Source organism: Sus scrofa, chromosome 14 (assembly GCF_054392235.1).
Source record: "Sus scrofa isolate SSC_HxYL_T2T_F1_AM1 chromosome 14, Sscrofa_HxYL_maternal_Yorkshire_Landrace_v2.0, whole genome shotgun sequence".
Classification (NCBI taxonomy): Eukaryota; Metazoa; Chordata; class Mammalia; order Artiodactyla; family Suidae; genus Sus; species Sus scrofa.
This window is the reverse complement of record NC_139396.1, coordinates 66,682,494-66,699,313: the sequence shown is the minus strand read 5'-3', so window position 1 is coordinate 66,699,313 and position 16,820 is coordinate 66,682,494. Positions and strand designations below refer to the sequence as shown.

Genomic DNA, 16,820 nt, shown 5'->3' with positions numbered 1-16,820 from the left:
AACTTGAGAAATACTTGCCTGCATCCTTTAAACCCATGTTGAATGACCTAATTCTAAGCATAGACCTAATGGCAGATATCCATCATCAAAATTCTTTTATTATAATCTTCCTTAAAGAACCTGCTTTTGTTTTAATTATGTTTACAAGTCAGTACATATGATATGATCACAGTAATATAAGCAAAACAACCATACCAACGCACCAAAAAAAAGATTGTCAGGAACTATACTAAAACATTAGCACTGATTATCTCAGACAGTCATAGAGTAACACAGGTAGATAGGTAAACAGAGTTTTTCTGTATTTCATATATTCTGCATTGAACATAGAAACAACAGTCCTTTGCCTAAGAAAGAGGAAATATGATTTACAATGGCTTAAACAAATAGGGCTTCTTTTTCTCAAAAAACAGTAAGTGTAAGCCACCTGACAGAAGTTGAGAATAACAGGGCAATTCCCTTGGCCTTTCTCTCATGCAAGTCTCTTTTGCCTCATGGTAACACGGTTGCTGCTAAAGCTCCAGGCATCATGATTTATTCAAATCAGAAGAAGCAGGGGATGCTGAGCCAGCTGCTTCTGTATCCTTTTATCAGAAAAGCAAAAGCTTTCTCTAAAATGCCAGCAGACTTACGCTTTTGCCTACTAACCACAAGAATGTCACTTGACCAACCCTGACTGCAAAGGAGGCTGGGGAAGTGAATATTTAGCTTTCCAGATCCCTAGCCAGAGGCAGCAAGGGAAGAGGAGGAAGTGAAAATGGGTGTTGGGTGACTCACTCTTTGTAGTCTGCTGAAACATTTTAAAATATGTATTATTTTTATAATTGAAAAAATATTTTTGAGATTATTATGTTCAATTTTAATTATTATAGAATCTCAATAATGTAAAAAAAAAATGCATGCCAAAAGGACAAAAAGAAAGCCACAACAGCATTAAAGTTGTATGCTCTGAGTCTTGACATTAATAGTATTCTGTGTTAGTGTTTCTGTGTGTGATCAGAGGGGGAGAAACTGGGTGGTTCCTTTACTTATATGTACAAGGAAGATGTGGTTGGCTAGAGATGGGAGTGTAGATGGACAGGTGACTGGTCTGGCAGGATAGACAGACAAGGACTCACCTCTTCCTGAGGTAGCAGGTTTGTGAGGTGTGTCAAGAACAAACAAATGTTTTGGGAAGCCCAATGTTTGGTTATTCCTACAGATTTCTCTGATCCTGTGAGTCTGCAACTTGAATAAAGGAGGTAAATGGGGAGTTCCCGTTGTGGCACAGTGGTTAACGAATCCGACTAGGAACCATGAGGTTGCGGGTTCCATCCTTGCCCTTGCTCAGTGGGTTAAGGATCTGGCATTGCCGTGAGCTGTGGTGTAGGTTGCAGACGTGGCTTGGATCCTGAGTTGCTGTGGCTCTGGCGTAGGCCCGCGGCTACAGCTCTGATTGGACCCCTAGCCTGGGAACCTCCATATGCCGTGGGTGCGGACCTAGAAAAGGCAAAAAGACAAAAAAAAAAAAAAAGGAGGTAAATGGGTTTCAGATTTAAAGTGGCTCACAAGAGGAAGACACATTTAACTATTCTGTAATGTGCATGAGTGAGCCAGCCTTAGGAGCCTCTAATTTCCAAAGTAAATTCCTCTCATTTAAACAGAAAGGGAAGAAAAACTGAAAACAGTAAATGGATTCCCATTTCCAATCCCATTTTGCTCTTTTCCATGTTTTTGAAATTGCCCTAACCAAAAGCCCATGTACTAATAGAAAAATGAGCAGAATATATGAATCACTTGTTTTGATAGCATTATGCTTAATCTAGCTAGAACACTTCACACAATCATAGAGTTTGAGTTTTCTATCCAGTGTGAATTTTTAAAATGAAGCTTTTCAGACCCGATTGCATTGGGAAAGCAGATTTCATAATTTGCTCTCCAGCCTTGCTGGAAAATCCATCTGTCTTTGCAATTGAATTTGCAAAGTGAAATCATTTTGAAGAGCTGTTCTTTTGGCCAGCTCTTCTGCTCCTCCTCCCTTTCCCTCTTCATTTCCAGGGCTCCCTGTTGGTCTGGGCAGACCATGCCATCTCTTGTCCTCTTGGGCTGATGGAGTGATGTGGCCTCGGGAGACAGGCATTGTCCTTACTGCAAATTGCACAGTTGAATTCTGCAGCAGTTGCTGCCTCAGGTTCTCAGAGAGGTGAAGTACTCCAGGGGAAGAGTGCTGGGCTGGGAGGTTGTGGGCCTGAGCTCGGTTCCTAGCAGTGTGACTCAGTGACCATGTGGCCTTTGTGAGTGTCTTCAAAAGCAGGCTCAAATAAGATAATGGAGGCCCAAAGACTTTGAAAACTGACAAGCACTGTAAAATGTTAGACTGGCCTCTATTCAGTAATTCAATGAACATTTTTGGAAACACTGAGTTTGGGTTATCTGAAGTACATACAGTAGGCAGATTTATGAGACTATGCTTAGGAGAGAACTGTGAGCTGGAATTGTATATGTGGGAGCACATAATTGGTTCTTGTTGTCATAGTATTAAATGAAATCACAAAGGAGAATTTTGTATATCATTGTTATTATTACACTACCACTATTTTTATTATTTAGGGAAGGGTTCGCCTCTTCCTCGTTATCATAATGAAATTGGGAGGAAGCCCATAGATGATGTTTTCTCATTTATCTTCTCAGTGAATTACATTTCACAGGTAAGAAACTGGTGAAGGGGATCAGTTAGAACACCAGATTTTAAAATTAAGTTTTCCAGTTTCTTAGCCTTTTGCTTAAATTATTAGACACCAGCCAAAAGACTTCCCAATTAATTAGTTTTGATGATTTATTTTAACAGCTTCAACTGTATGACAGTACAGAAGTAAAGCTGTTTTTTTTCAGATTAGTAATTAGTGCCAGGGTATAATCAGCATCCAGTGTTCCTCAGTGTATCTCTTGGCATTTAGGGATACAAGTGTTCTTCATTGTGGGGGGTACACCTAGCCCCACCCACAGCCTATCCATGTGGGCCCCCAGATGTTTTGACAATCAAAATTGCCACATTTCCATTTCTAAATACCCCGGGGGGCCTCCTCTTCCCCACCACACACACTGAGACCCTTAAAGCAATGATCTCTATTTCTCTCATCATATGCAGAGCTTGGCTATAATATTCTCAGAGCCCTTACTTTTGCACTCTCCTTAGATCATACACCCTGGTATCAAGTTCCCTTTGGGAAATATGATGGCATTTAAGACAAAGTGAATTATACTCTATAGTAAAATAATGTTAGAGGAAAAGGTGTATTTTGATTTTGTTATTTGTAATGTCAAGCACCATGGTAATTGAAACTGTTAGCATTAACAATGATATCCTAGAAAATGAAGTATCACACACACATTCACTGTTTTATTTGATCTTTGTGATAGCCATCTGAAATAGATAAGAACTTGAAGCCAGGAGCAATAACTTTCCTAAGAGTATGAAACAGTGAAATGGTAAAACCAAGGACAGGAAACTTCTAATTCTGGTCACAGTGCCTTTCTCACTATAAAGTGCCATCTCTGAGTAACTGGCACTTCTGCGTTATTAAAGCTGTTAGAACAGGGCCAACTAAACAAACTGCAGCAAAATCAAGAAGTGACAGGCTAGAGGGGCAGGCAGATGGCCGAGGCAAAGTCAGTTGAGCATGCAACAGATGTGAAAGAGGTTTTTGATTGCTTGCTTGTTTATAACTTGTTTTATTCCATAAACGATTTTACTTAGCTTATCAAATGATGATTCACTAAAAATAGAAAATAGAAACTCAAGATCAGAAATACAAATAAAAGCAGGGAACCAGCATCAGGGAAAAGAACCTAAACATGCAGCCCATAAAGGCTAACACAGGTGTTAAATAGAGTTTGATATTTGAGCCAGAGCTTCCTGATGGTCAAAGCAAAAGGAGAAAGCCGTAATTATCATTACCCAATAGATGGAAGCATAGAATTCCTCAGGGGAAGGAAAATTAAATTCTAAAAGAAATTTCTCAAAAGAGGTTTTACATAAGGGATTTTGGTAACAAAATTTATAGTATCAATACAATTTTAACAGCAAAGATTATAATAGATTTCCATGTGCTTTTTCTAATTGCAAACTTGAATGAAAACCAAATCAGCTAACCTTAAGGCATTAAGATTAAACCTCAACTGGGAGTTCCCACTGTGGCTCAGCAGGTTACAAACCCAACTAGTATCCATGAGCATGCAGGTTTGATCCCTGGCCTCACTCAATGGGTTAACGATTTGTTGTTGCCGTGAGCTGTGGTGTAGGTCGCAGACATGGCTGGGATCTGGCATTGCTGTGGCTGCGGCCTGGGCCAGCAGCTGCAGCTCCAGTTCTACCCCTTGCCTGGGAACTTCCATATGCTGTGGATATGACCCTAAAAAGCAAAAAAAAAAAAAAAAAAACTAAACCCTCAATTCACTGAAGCCTATTCTGTGTGGATCCAAGGTAATTTGGTTAAAATTTATGGATTTTAACAGTCTTTCTTGTTCGAGGGCTAGAATTGAGAATATCCCAAAGTGCTAATGACCACCCAAACCCCTCATGAAGTGTCTATTAATAGGTATCTCTCTCCTCACACAGACTTTTAAGGACAGTTTGAAATTGTAGCTTAGGACAAGGCTTGAAGTATTTGTATTAGATGGCTCATCTATGTGGATGTGTTAAGGTCTGGTGCAATAACAACAGCCCAAAAATATTGGCCCCAAACAACAAAGTATTATATTCATACACTACCTACCACAGGTTCCTATAAGCCCTTGGGGGCAGCTGACACAAAGATTCCCAGTCAGGGCTGGGCAGGCGAGCCTGGACGATTGTAGTCCAGCCCTTCAGTGCTTCTGTCTGAAAGTGACACCTTACTTATACTCACACTTCCTTGGGCAAAGCAAATCACTTGGCCATGCCTAGCTTCTGATGAGTGAGGAAATAGATGCCTGGATGCAGAAGAGAAGCAGAGAATAGGGAATGTTAGTAAAATCTTTCACACAATGCTGAGAAAGGCAGGCACCCAAAGCAGGGTGGAAGAGAGCAAGAGGGCGAGTGGGCGGCTTTGAGGCTGGCTCATAAATGCCATTGTAATTGGCCTAATCTTTACATGACAGGCCAGAGGAACCCCCAGAAGGTGCTCTAGGAAAGTGGGAGTGGACCAGTTCCAGAGGCTCAACTCAAGGGAGGAACAGAAGCTATCTGCCTTTCCGTGATTCTGTCCCAGGGCTTGAAACAAAAGAAATGTTTGCTTCACATCGAATCTAACTCCCTGTAACATTCTCTGCATTGTGAACTTATGAGGGTGCCTCCCTCCTCTTATTGTGATCCAGAATGAAAACCAGGCATACATTGCCTTTTCCAAACAGTGACTAATGGCCGGGCTTGGCCAGGCAGGCCCAGAATATTTTTCACTCTGCTCTGGGCTGCGCACCAAGTTCTCTCACAGTGGCCTGGTCACAGCTATTAGGGATGCCTGTGCCTAGCGCTTCCTACCTCATCATCCATCTCCTAAGCCCCCTTTGTAGCCACCTCCTTTTTAATAGGTTTAATTATTATTTCCCCTACTTCATGGCCTAATTAATCTTCCCCACTGCTGCAGGATTTACCGCTGTATAGGCCCCGGGAATCACTGAGCTGCTCACCTGCAGTCTTGGTTTTAACTATCTGAGGGAAGGTAGGAAGTGGAGCTATGTACAAAGGCAGTGAAGTATTTGTGAACTCCAGTGGGCTCCAGGCTGGGTTCTTGTCACCGTGTTTCAGCCCAGGCCTTTGGGACAGTGGCAGGAAAGGACTACAGAGGAGTTGCCTCAGCCTCTTTTCAGCCTAAGGGAAGCCTTGAGGGCCAGCGATTGTGCAATTAGGGCCTCTCTATTTCTCTTTCCACTACGTTTTACTTCCTCCAAGTTTGGTTACAAGATGAATAAATTCTGGGGATCTCAGGTACAGCATGATGGCTATAGTTAATAATACTGTTATTGTAAGAGAGTAGACCTTCAGCATTCTCACCACAGAAAGGTGATAGATGCCTTAATTGATTGTGGTCATCATTTCACAAAGTATATGTCTATCAAGTCACATTGTACTCTTTAAATTAAATATATAATTCTCATATATATAATTTTTTGGCTGCATCCACAGCATGTGGAAGTTCCTGGGCCAGGGATTGAGCCCTTACTGCAGCAGTGACAATGCCAGATCCTTAACCTGCTGCACCAAAAGGGAACTGCTAAATATATATAATTTTGTCAATTATACCTCAGTAAAGCTGGAAGGATTGGTAAGACAGGTCGTTTCCAGTGAAGTGTGCTCATGGGATGAAATGGTGATCTGCAAGGATTTCCTCGGTTTTATCATAGCAAGCTCCTTAGGGTTGGAACTGAAGGGAAGGGCAATTGGGATCTGGGATAGAAGTGCCACTGTATTCTCAATGTCACTGAAAACATCCTGAATTGCTGTTGAAGCAAAAGAAGATAACAGGCTCTTAACTTCACTTATCCTTTGGCGGAACAGGGAGAGCCTGGTGGGTTTGGTAGAAAAAGTAGACAGATATAATTAAGATAAATGAGACATGATGGCCTGGCATTTTCCTGAGGTGTTGCCCACAGAGATGATTACTTCTGCCTCCTCCTGTGTTCCCAAGTCTCTTAGGATTTTCTGATCTCTAATATATAGTTCGCTGGTCGAGAAATGAATTTAGCCAGATCATCACCTTGTTTTGACATAGTTGCCACAGAGTTGGTTTGCCACAACAGTATACTAATGTTAATAAAGAGGAAATGGGTACAACATCATGACCACCTTTCACTAGAAGGCATTCCAGCTTCATTCCCAATGGGGAGCAAGTGAAATAGCATGGACTCCTGAGTCAGGAGAACCTAGGTTCTAATATCGGTCCTGCCACTTGGAGCTTTTTGGGCCTGAGTAAGTTCTTGTACCTTCTGGGTCTCTGAGACCACGATTATTGAACCTCACAAGATTACTTTGAGGAGTGAGTGAGATCACCAAGTGGAAAACCAGGCTCAGGTTCTCAGGTAAAGCTTACCTACCAGGAAAAAGTTATAGCTGTAATCATATGATTAGTAACATTGGAATAATCTGCCACTTAAAAATATCTATACCTTTGCATCTTCCACTGGCAAAAATAATGGAGACTTGCCTCCAGGAACAATTGTCCCCTGAAAATGGGTTAGGTAAAACAGCCAGTTGACTGCATTTATAGCACAGAGTACTGTGCTCTCATGCTTTTAATTGCAGCCATTTGTTTACTAACCAGATCTGTCCCCTCCTCCCCATCCCAAACTTTGAGATATTTGAAGTACATTATAGAGGATTCTATGTGGAGACTTGAAATGGAGAGGATCCAAGGAAACGAGTGATGTCTAGAGTTGGAATAATGGGTCCCCTGGAGAAATGAGGGTACATTCTCTGGGGAGAGGGAGGATTGAGAGAAACAGCTAAGAATATGTGTTGCTGCAGAATGTTCTGTGGAACTGGTTTTCTCAGTTACCATTCCCCTTCCCTTTCCACTCTTCCTCTTTGATAGACAAAGTATCACCCTATCCTTTAAGATAATTTGAAATTAAAGACAAAAGTAAATATCATGATGATGAACAAATCAAGGCAGTGGGACAAAGCACAGGATTGTCCTGCCTACACATGTCCCTCTCCCATCCTGAAGAAGGCTATAATGTAGGCTGGTGTAGCTGTAGAGGCTGGTGACCAGCTGATTTCTTTTTTGCTACTGGGTTTCCAAAGACGAGAAATGAATTTAAACATCCACATCAGGACTTAGCTATGGGGAAGTTACTTGATCCAAAAGGAGCTACACACCTCTCTGCGTATCTTGATTATTTGATTTAACTTTGTATTACCGAAAATTTCAAACACATACATATACACACAGAGAGAGCAAATAGTATAATGAATCCCCACGTATTTATAACCCAGTTATCAATATTTTGCTAATATTATTTCATCTGTCTCTGTAAACACACGTATATGCTTACTTTTCTCCTCTGCTGGAGTAGTGTTGAAGCAAATAGTAGACACCATATTGTTTCATCTGTAAGTAATTTCATATGTATTTCTAGCGGATGAGAAATTTTTAAAGTCCAGCTGCTATCCCATGTCACACCTAGTAAGACTAAGTACAGTTCATTTATGTGTTGAAAGCAGATGGGCTGGTGCAGCTGAAGGTACATGGGTCAGGAGTCCCTCTCCCAGATCGGTAACAAACTCACTTCCTCTCACTGGGCCAGGGTCACATTATTTATAAAGTTAGGCGAGCTCTTCCAGTTCCCAAATCTTGATACTTCCTCAGACTAGCTGGTGATTTGGCTGGGATGTACCTGAACTCAACCTGTTTGAAACCGTAGGAAAAAATAGATGAGCTCTTAAAGCCCCATTTGGATCATGCACTATTACCAGTCATAATAATAATATTTTCAGTAAATGAAAGGAGTGCATCCATCATTTGTAGAAGTACACTGAGGCCCTACTTTTAGAGAATTTGCAAGAGAAAAGGCTGCCAAAATTCACTGCTAGAATGCTAACTTTCCCTTTCAGGAGAATTCTTCTGCTAGCCTTGTCCTGTTCACAACTCCCTTGGTCTTTGCTGGGAATTGTTAATAATAGAGGCAGAATGTATTGGGCACATGCTATGTTCCAGCCACTTGTGCTAACTCCTAGCAAGCATGACTCCTTAGCCCTCAAACAGCACTTTGCAGTAGGTATTATTATTCCCATGGAGTGACGATTCCTGATGCATAGCGGGAGGCTTACAGTGGGGATGTATAAATCCATAGCCATGTGTCCTCTCTCCACACACCTTGTGAGAACTGGGCTTTGTGAGGGTCTTCTGCCCCACTAATCTTCATTTAATTCCCCTCCCTGCGGCACGTTGACACCTAGCGGGCCCCTGCTGACAGGCCCTCTGTAAGTCTTCATCTGAGTGACGGCCCTGAAAAATCAAGCTGTGGTCTCGAAAGAGAAGGAGGATCTGTAGATTATCTCCTCAGCATGTGCAGTCACTCTGCTGGCAGCTCTCAGGGCCGCTTTTATGTTGCCTCAACAAAGAGAAGGGCTGCCAAGAGAGTGTAATGTTCCGTTCAGAATTCTCCAGGCTGGCAGTGGCTGGGGCAGTGAATACAGTGGGCGGAAGAAAAAATTCCCATCTTAGCCGGCCCATCTCCTCTTACCCTTGCCTGCGTCTGGAAGTCTTTGTTTTGAGAATCTTCCTCTGATTCTTTATAGACTGTTGGAAGTGTCAGCCGAGGAGGAAGGAGGGGAGGAGGGGAGTTGCGGGCAAGCTGGCTGGGAGTTGGATCGGTTTGCCATAACCAGCAGGCAGTTTCTTTCACAAATCATTGAACCCTGGGTAGCCATTATCATCCCAACTGCTCCCTATTAACTAGCCAGACTCTGAAGGCCTTGAGAATAAGAGAAATAGAATTCCTTTTCCTTTGAACTCTAGTTCTCTGAATACTGCACATACAATGTTTAGGTAGAATGCTATAGTTAACAAAGCTTATTGATTTACACTATTATGTTTCTCATACCATTTCTTTGAGGTGATTATAATTATTATATAATAATTGGCCTTATTAATAAGACAACAAAAAACATCAAAAAGTTTTCAATTTAAAAAAAAGGCTCAGAGACAAACTTATGGTCTCAAAGAAACTCAGCTGAGTGAGGTGGGAGCCTCATTTATAGGCCCTAGGCTTGTGAAATGGGATTTTTGACTTATAGTTCTGTGCCTTTTTCCATTACAGTGTGCCTTCCAGATACTTAGCCAGCTTCCTATAAGGGTACGGTGCAAGTGAGAAGGATGAGGTGCTAGCCAGTAGACCTGTTTCTTTGGTGGTAAGGGGCAAACAAAAGACCGGAGGTTCCTCAGTGGCCTTCTCTGAAGGTCCCATGCTGCTTGCTTCCTTTTAACATCTTAGCAACCAATTAATGATCACATTGGCTTAAGAATTATTGCTGTGAAGTCCAAAAGCTGTGGGAAAAAAATCAATGCAAAGGCATCGCTGTAGGGGAAAGTGCTCAGAGGGATTTGCAGGGCCTCCTGCTGCCCTTCCCAACTCTGGCTTTGCTCATAACCATGCACTTATGGCTGGGCAGGTACTTTGACTCTTATTTTAGAGATGCAGAAGCTGAGGAAGGAGGGAATAAATGATTCACTTCCTCTAAGGATACCTAGAAATTTGAAACCTAAAAGTTTCTCTTTAGATAAAAGCAATTTAGGGATACAGGCCACTTTCAGGTCTTTAGCACTGAGATGTTTCTGTCACTAATAATTTTTCACCACAAACAGGGTTTCAGGTGATGCTAGTGTAGTGTCTTTTGGGCAGTTTAGAGTTTGTAACCTTGAGAGAGGTTCTGGAAAACTGATCCTTCCAGCTTAGATACCAGTGACATCTCCAACCCAGGGGAGTGACCTGACCCAATTCCTGGGAATATTTCTCTTATTGATTCAGAGTTTCAAAAATACTTTGAGTAATTTTTTAAACCAAGGATTGTGCCTTCGTCTAGAAAAACCATTTAAAATACAGAGAAGCAGAATTTCACCACCTGAAGATTACTAATAACATCTTAAAAATTTTGTGCTGTATGTATGTGTAAACATGTAAGTATATACATACATCCTTTTAATGTTTTTATTAAGTGTATTGTTTTGTGACCATATATCCTCTTAATATATTGTAATTTTCCCCATGTCAATATATAAACTTCTACTTTACCATTTTTAATGGCACCATGTTATTCTATCAACAGAGTACCATGATTTACTTATTTTAAATTATGAAAGATTTTATTCATACAAGAAAATATATAGAATAATTACCCTAGTTTGTTTAACTCTGCCACTGCAAGAATTCCCTTCCCTGGGAGCATATAGAATTTCAGTAACTAATATTTGAATCACTTTATAGTTTATATTGCACTTGCACCTGTTCTATTTCATTTGATCCTCACTAGTATCCTCTAAGGTTGGTATAAAGATTATTATTTTTATTTTATAGATGAACTAAAAAAAGCTCAGAGGCTAAATGGTTTATCTAGTGCCCCAAATCTAGATGACTAGACCCAGAGACAGGTATAAATCCTGTGGCAGGGCAGACTTCCACTGCAGGGAAGGGAGCAAGTCAGGCCCAGAGGAGCGGCATGCTCTTCTCTCCCCGCCAACCCTCCCCTGCCTGCCCCCACCGTACTTCAGTTTTTATTATGTATATTGACAGTACTTGTTTCACCACTGTCTCCCTTCTGCCCCAGTGTGCTTTTAAGAGCAGATGTGTTTCTTCCTTTCCCTCCCTGTGTGCTCCCCACCACAAGGCTTAGAACACAATAAATATTCAGTTAATATTTGCTGGGTCAGTGTGTAAGTGAATGAATGAGTGAATGAAATGTGTTGTAGAGCTAAGGAAATTGCAAAAGTTGGATTTTGACAGCTTTCTTGATACCTCTATTTTGAGTTAATACAATTTAGCAAGAAACAATTTGGTGTTTTTGAGTTCTTGTACTTCTTCAGGTTTTGGTCACCAGTGCAAAGTTCACACACCGATGCATAGAAAAGTATGTTCAGAACCAAGGGTAAATAGAAATCTTTTTTGTGTACTAAATCCTTCCACCTTTTCCATGCCTCTCACCCCAGTCCCAACTGGGATGAACCAGGGTCTCCTTAAAGGTGCTTCCCAAATTACCATTATGATATCCCTCATTTGGAACTACTTTATATTTATGATATTTATATCTCATTTTGAAGCTGCTTGTAAAAACAACAGCTTAGCTTAGCAGCTATAGCATAGTTTATGAGGGTTGTTTGAAGTGTTATTATTGTTAACTGTAAAAGCTGGGTGGCAGAATTACAAGATATTTTGGAACAAAAATCATTCAAATCCCATCACCTAACAGGGGAGCTGTTTTTACTTTTGCATAATCCCCTCAAGGTCTTATCCATGTGCACACATTCATTTTCATAGTCATTGTCAGAGAGAACATGCAGCATTGTTTTCTGCTTTTTCTGCTTAACATTATTGCAAGAACATCCACCCTCCCCCGTTTTTATGCATAGACTTCATAATTATCTTTTTAATGACTGCATAATCCCCTATTGAGTTTATATACCAAAATGTACTTATGTGATCCCCCAGTGTTTGCCATTGAAGATGTTTCTGATTTTTCACTAATCTATAACACTGCAGTGAAGATTGTTATGTGTATAGCTTTTGCATTTGTCGAATAATTTCCTCAGAAGACATTTCCACGAGCAGGACTGCAGGGTTTGAGCAGCACCGTGTGTGTGTGTGTGTGTGTGTGTGTGTGTGTGTGTGTGTGTGTACGCATTTTGCTATGTTGCTTCTCCAAAGGCTGTTCCCATTTTTGTCCAGCAGTTGATGTGTTTACCAGCTTCCAGGCCACCTCATCAATATAAGATGTTTACATTTCTTGTTTGCTAATTTAGTAAAAGTAAAATGGTACTTCAGGGTTGCTTAATTTTGCATTTCTTTGATTATTAAAAGAAATTAACATTTCCCCCTGTGGTTACTCTTTGTATTTGTGTGAGTTGTCTGCTCATACTTATTGTTCTTTGCCTATTTCAGTAAATTGGGGTCTTGATTTTTTTTTAATCAAACCGAGGAAAATCTTTACACACAATAGCTATTGAATTTTTTCATATATGATTCACATATATTCCAGTATTGTGTTTGCCTTTTAATTTTAGATATATATTTGTAGTATAAAACTCATTTTTGTAACTAAATCTGTCATTTTTTTTTTCTGTTGCTTCAAAGCTTAGAAAACTATCGCCCCTCCGGAGAGCTGATAAATATTTAATTCTACCTTCTGTTATTTTAAATTCTTTAATTCATCTGGATTGTATTGAAGTATAAATTGAGTTGCAAATTACATTTTTTCCAGATTGTTAATCAGTCATTCCAACCCTTTTCTATTCTTTTCTTCTCTTAGGAATCATACACCAGATGAAAGGTGATTATGATACGGCACTGAAACTCCACAAGACCCACCTGTGCATTGCCCAGGAGCTGAGCGATTATGCTGCCCAGGGCCGTGCCTATGGGAATATGGGCAATGCCTACAATGCTCTGGGCATGTATGACCAAGCGGTCAAGTACCACCGGCAGGAGCTGCAGATCTCCATGGAAGTGAATGACCGTGCCTCACAGGCATCCACTCATGGAAACCTGGCGGTGGCCTACCAGGCCCTGGGTGCCCACGACCGTGCCCTGCAGCACTATCAGAACCACCTGAACATTGCCCGGGAGCTGCGGGACATCCAGAGTGAGGCCCGGGCTCTCAGCAACCTGGGCAATTTCCACTGCTCTCGAGGGGAGTACATCCAGGCTGCCCCCTACTATGAGCAGTACCTCCGCCTTGCTCCTGACCTCCAGGACATGGAAGGAGAAGGAAAAGTCTGCCACAATCTTGGCTATGCCCATTATTGCCTCGGAAATTACCAGGAGGCAGTGAAGTACTACGAGCAGGATCTGGCCCTGGCCAAAGACCTTCATGACAAATTGAGCCAAGCAAAAGCTTACTGCAACTTGGGCTTAGCGTTCAAGGCTCTGCTGAATTTCAGCAAAGCTGAAGAGTGTCAAAAGTACCTACTGTCCCTAGCCCAGTCCCTGAATAATTCCCAGGCTAAATTTCGAGCCCTCGGAAACCTGGGCGATATATTCATCTGTAAAAAAGATGTAAATGGTGCAATAAAATTCTATGAGCAGCAGCTAGGCTTGGCTCACCATGTAAAGGACAGAAGACTGGAGGCCAGTGCATATGCAGCCCTGGGCACTGCGTACCGTATGATCCAGAAACATGACAAGGCCTTGGGTTATCACACGCAGGAGCTGGAGGTGTATCAGGAACTGAGTGACTTGCCAGGAGAGTGCAGAGCTCATGGGCACCTGGCAGCCGTCTACATGGCCCTGGGGAAATACACAATGGCATTCAAGTGTTATGAAGAGCAGCTGGATCTGGGGCAGAAGCTGAAGGACCCAAGTCTAGAAGCCCAGGTCTATGGCAACATGGGCATCACCAAGATGAACATGAATGTGATGGAAGAAGCTATCGGCTACTTTGAGCAGCAGTTGGCCATGCTACAGCAGCTCAGTGGAAACGAATCTGTCCTCGACAGGGGCCGGGCTTATGGCAACCTGGGGGATTGCTATGAGGCCCTGGGTGACTATGAGGAAGCTATCAAGTACTATGAACAATATTTATCTGTGGCCCAGAGTCTGAATCGCATGCAGGACCAAGCCAAGGCTTACCGGGGCCTAGGAAATGGACACAGGTAAAAATGATAGAGGGCGAATGTAGTCGATAAACCTGCACAAAAAGCAGTTGTGACAGTAACGGCCACTTAATGTCTTCAGGGCAGTTTATTAACTACAAAGCATTTCTCATTTGGTTCCTCCAATGATTCTGTGAACTTATTAGGGAATCTTATGGAGGAAGAAACTAAGGCTCAGAGTTTATGTCCAAGATTATACAACTTAAAAAGGACCGCTGACTGTTAAACCCAGGGCTCTTTGACTCCAAATGCAAGCCTTTTTGACTATGTCATAATGAGCAGTATAAAAGAGACAATAGGAATGGGAAAGATGAATGAATCAATTTAACTTATCTTTTCTGAATGCCTCTCACATTATATGAATATGTTTTTTAATATAACATCTGCACCCACCAATTGCTTTGACCCTGTTGTGCTGCTTTTACAGAAAGCCACCTGTTAATGGTGAGCGTGAATAAACATATACTGTCATCATGCTAGGCACATTGCACAGATACCTTGCTTAGATTGCTTTTATAGAACCCTGTATTAGTCTACATTTATTATCATCTGCTATGGGATACTAGATTCATTAACATCCAGAAACTGAAGCTCAGGGAAAGGAATTCATGTGCCCTACACAGCTGACTTGGTCTCTGCTGCCAAAATCCATGCTCTTCTCACTCTTATCATGTCATCTCTTAGCAGCACAAAAAGACACACTGATGGCCAAGGTGATGCTTTCTTTCCTTCTGAATGTGGGGAACCCAAGAAGGTGTCTGTGTCTGCAGAATATATGGCCTCTCCAGACAGGCAGAGGATTAGGGCTCCTGGAGTGGAGGAAGGGCAAAGGTCAGACTAAATCATCGCCCATCTAGTGCTCTGAGAAGCTCAGGGTGAAAGATTTATAGCCATTGTAAAGTGATTTCAAAAACATAGTCTAAGCAGTAGTGGAAATTGGGAGGCCCGAAGAACCGAACAGTTCACTTACTATCATTGTGCCTATTAATATATTTTATGTTTCCTCTGGGGTGTATATCCCATTGAATCTCAAGCTCTCGGGAAGGTCACTAAGGGATGACTTTTGAATTGCTTTCCAGATTATGAAATTCCCCTGCATCTCACTCTAAGGGCACATGATAGATTTTAGCTAGAAGAGGAGTTAAGAGCTTCTATAGTAAGTGACAGTGACAAATGCTTTTCATTTTCTCAGGGGCTTTAGCATGTCTGCACCTGCACAAAATAATATCATTGCTTTTCTGTCTATATCCCCACAGGGCAATGGGGAGCTTGCAGCAAGCCCTTGTGTGCTTTGAAAAGAGGCTTGTGGTTGCCCATGAGCTTGGGGAGGCCTTTAATAAAGCCCAAGCCTATGGAGAGCTGGGAAGCCTTCACAGCCAATTAGGGAATTACGAACAAGCCATTTCCTGCCTTGAACGCCAGCTGAACATTGCCAGAGAGATGAAAGACCGAGCTCTGGAAAGTGATGCGGCCTGTGGCCTAGGGGGTGTTTACCAGCAGATGGGGGAATACGATACAGCCCTGCAGTACCACCAGCTTGATCTGCAGATAGCAGAGGAAACCAACAACCCCACGTGCCAGGGCCGAGCCTATGGGAACCTCGGCCTGACCTACGAATCCCTGGGCACCTTTGAGAGGGCTGTGGTCTATCAAGAACAGCACCTAAGCATTGCTGCACAGATGAACGACTTGGTGGCCAAGACAGTGTCTTATAGTAGCCTCGGGAGGACCCATCATGCTTTGCAGAACTATTCCCAGGCAGTCATGTACTTACAGGAAGGTAAGTGAAAAAGTCCATCCTAGTTTCTCAGTCTGCACTGAAACTGAGCTCATTTATCTCAGAAGGAAGTAAGCACAGTTTGGCCACCTCTGCCTGAATTGAAGATCTCAGAGGCCACACCATCAGCTCAACTCCAAAGCCATGGTGTCCCCCACTGGGTATTCCTTAATAGTACAAAAGCTTTCCACTATCCAGAATGCATTACCCAGCTTTCTTATTACTCTGCTTGCCAGCTACCCAAGGAGCTGACACCCTCCTTGCTTTTCAGAGGAAAAGCTGGATGAACACTCTCTTCACCAGGTGAATCAAGTTAGATCTAATCATATAAAATTTAAGGGCCTGAATCAGAGGAAAATGTCCATCTGTTCTGAGCCATATTGTCCCTCTAGAAAATATCTAAGCTACATCAAAGCTATGTAGAAGTCCATGTGGCAGCTGAGGTCTAATCCAGAAGCATCTGTCTGAGGGTTGTTCAAGCTTTAGCCAAGCTTCCTGGGGCCAATCACCCCCAGTGCTTGGGCTGGCACCACTGTGGGCTTATTCCAGGCAGGCCCGGAAAGTGAGTGCTTCCCTCTCCCCTCCCCTTCCTCCCACCCATTCTGTTCCATGCAGTTACCTGAGCACAGTCCACTTTAGATGCTTCCTTCTGTGCAAAGCAGGAGTCCCACAGCTGTGTGTTTGCCCTCTACCTCTTGAATTCAACTTTGAAAAGCTCTTCCTCT

The 16,820-nt window shown here is 42.2% G+C and overlaps 1 protein-coding gene across 9 annotated transcripts in view; it reads left to right on the top strand.

Moving 5' to 3' along the window:
* The window catches only part of TTC28 (tetratricopeptide repeat domain 28), a 609,616-nt gene that overhangs the window by 494,909 nt on the left and 97,887 nt on the right, over positions 1-16,820 (top strand). For all 9 annotated transcript variants that reach the window (XM_084993547.1, XM_021074051.2, XM_084993545.1 and 6 more), the window contains 2 exons: positions 12,977-14,318; positions 15,575-16,098. In XM_084993547.1, the coding sequence (XP_084849673.1) occupies positions 12,977-14,318; positions 15,575-16,098 (1,866 nt within the window). The remainder of the gene's footprint in view (positions 1-12,976; positions 14,319-15,574; positions 16,099-16,820) is intronic.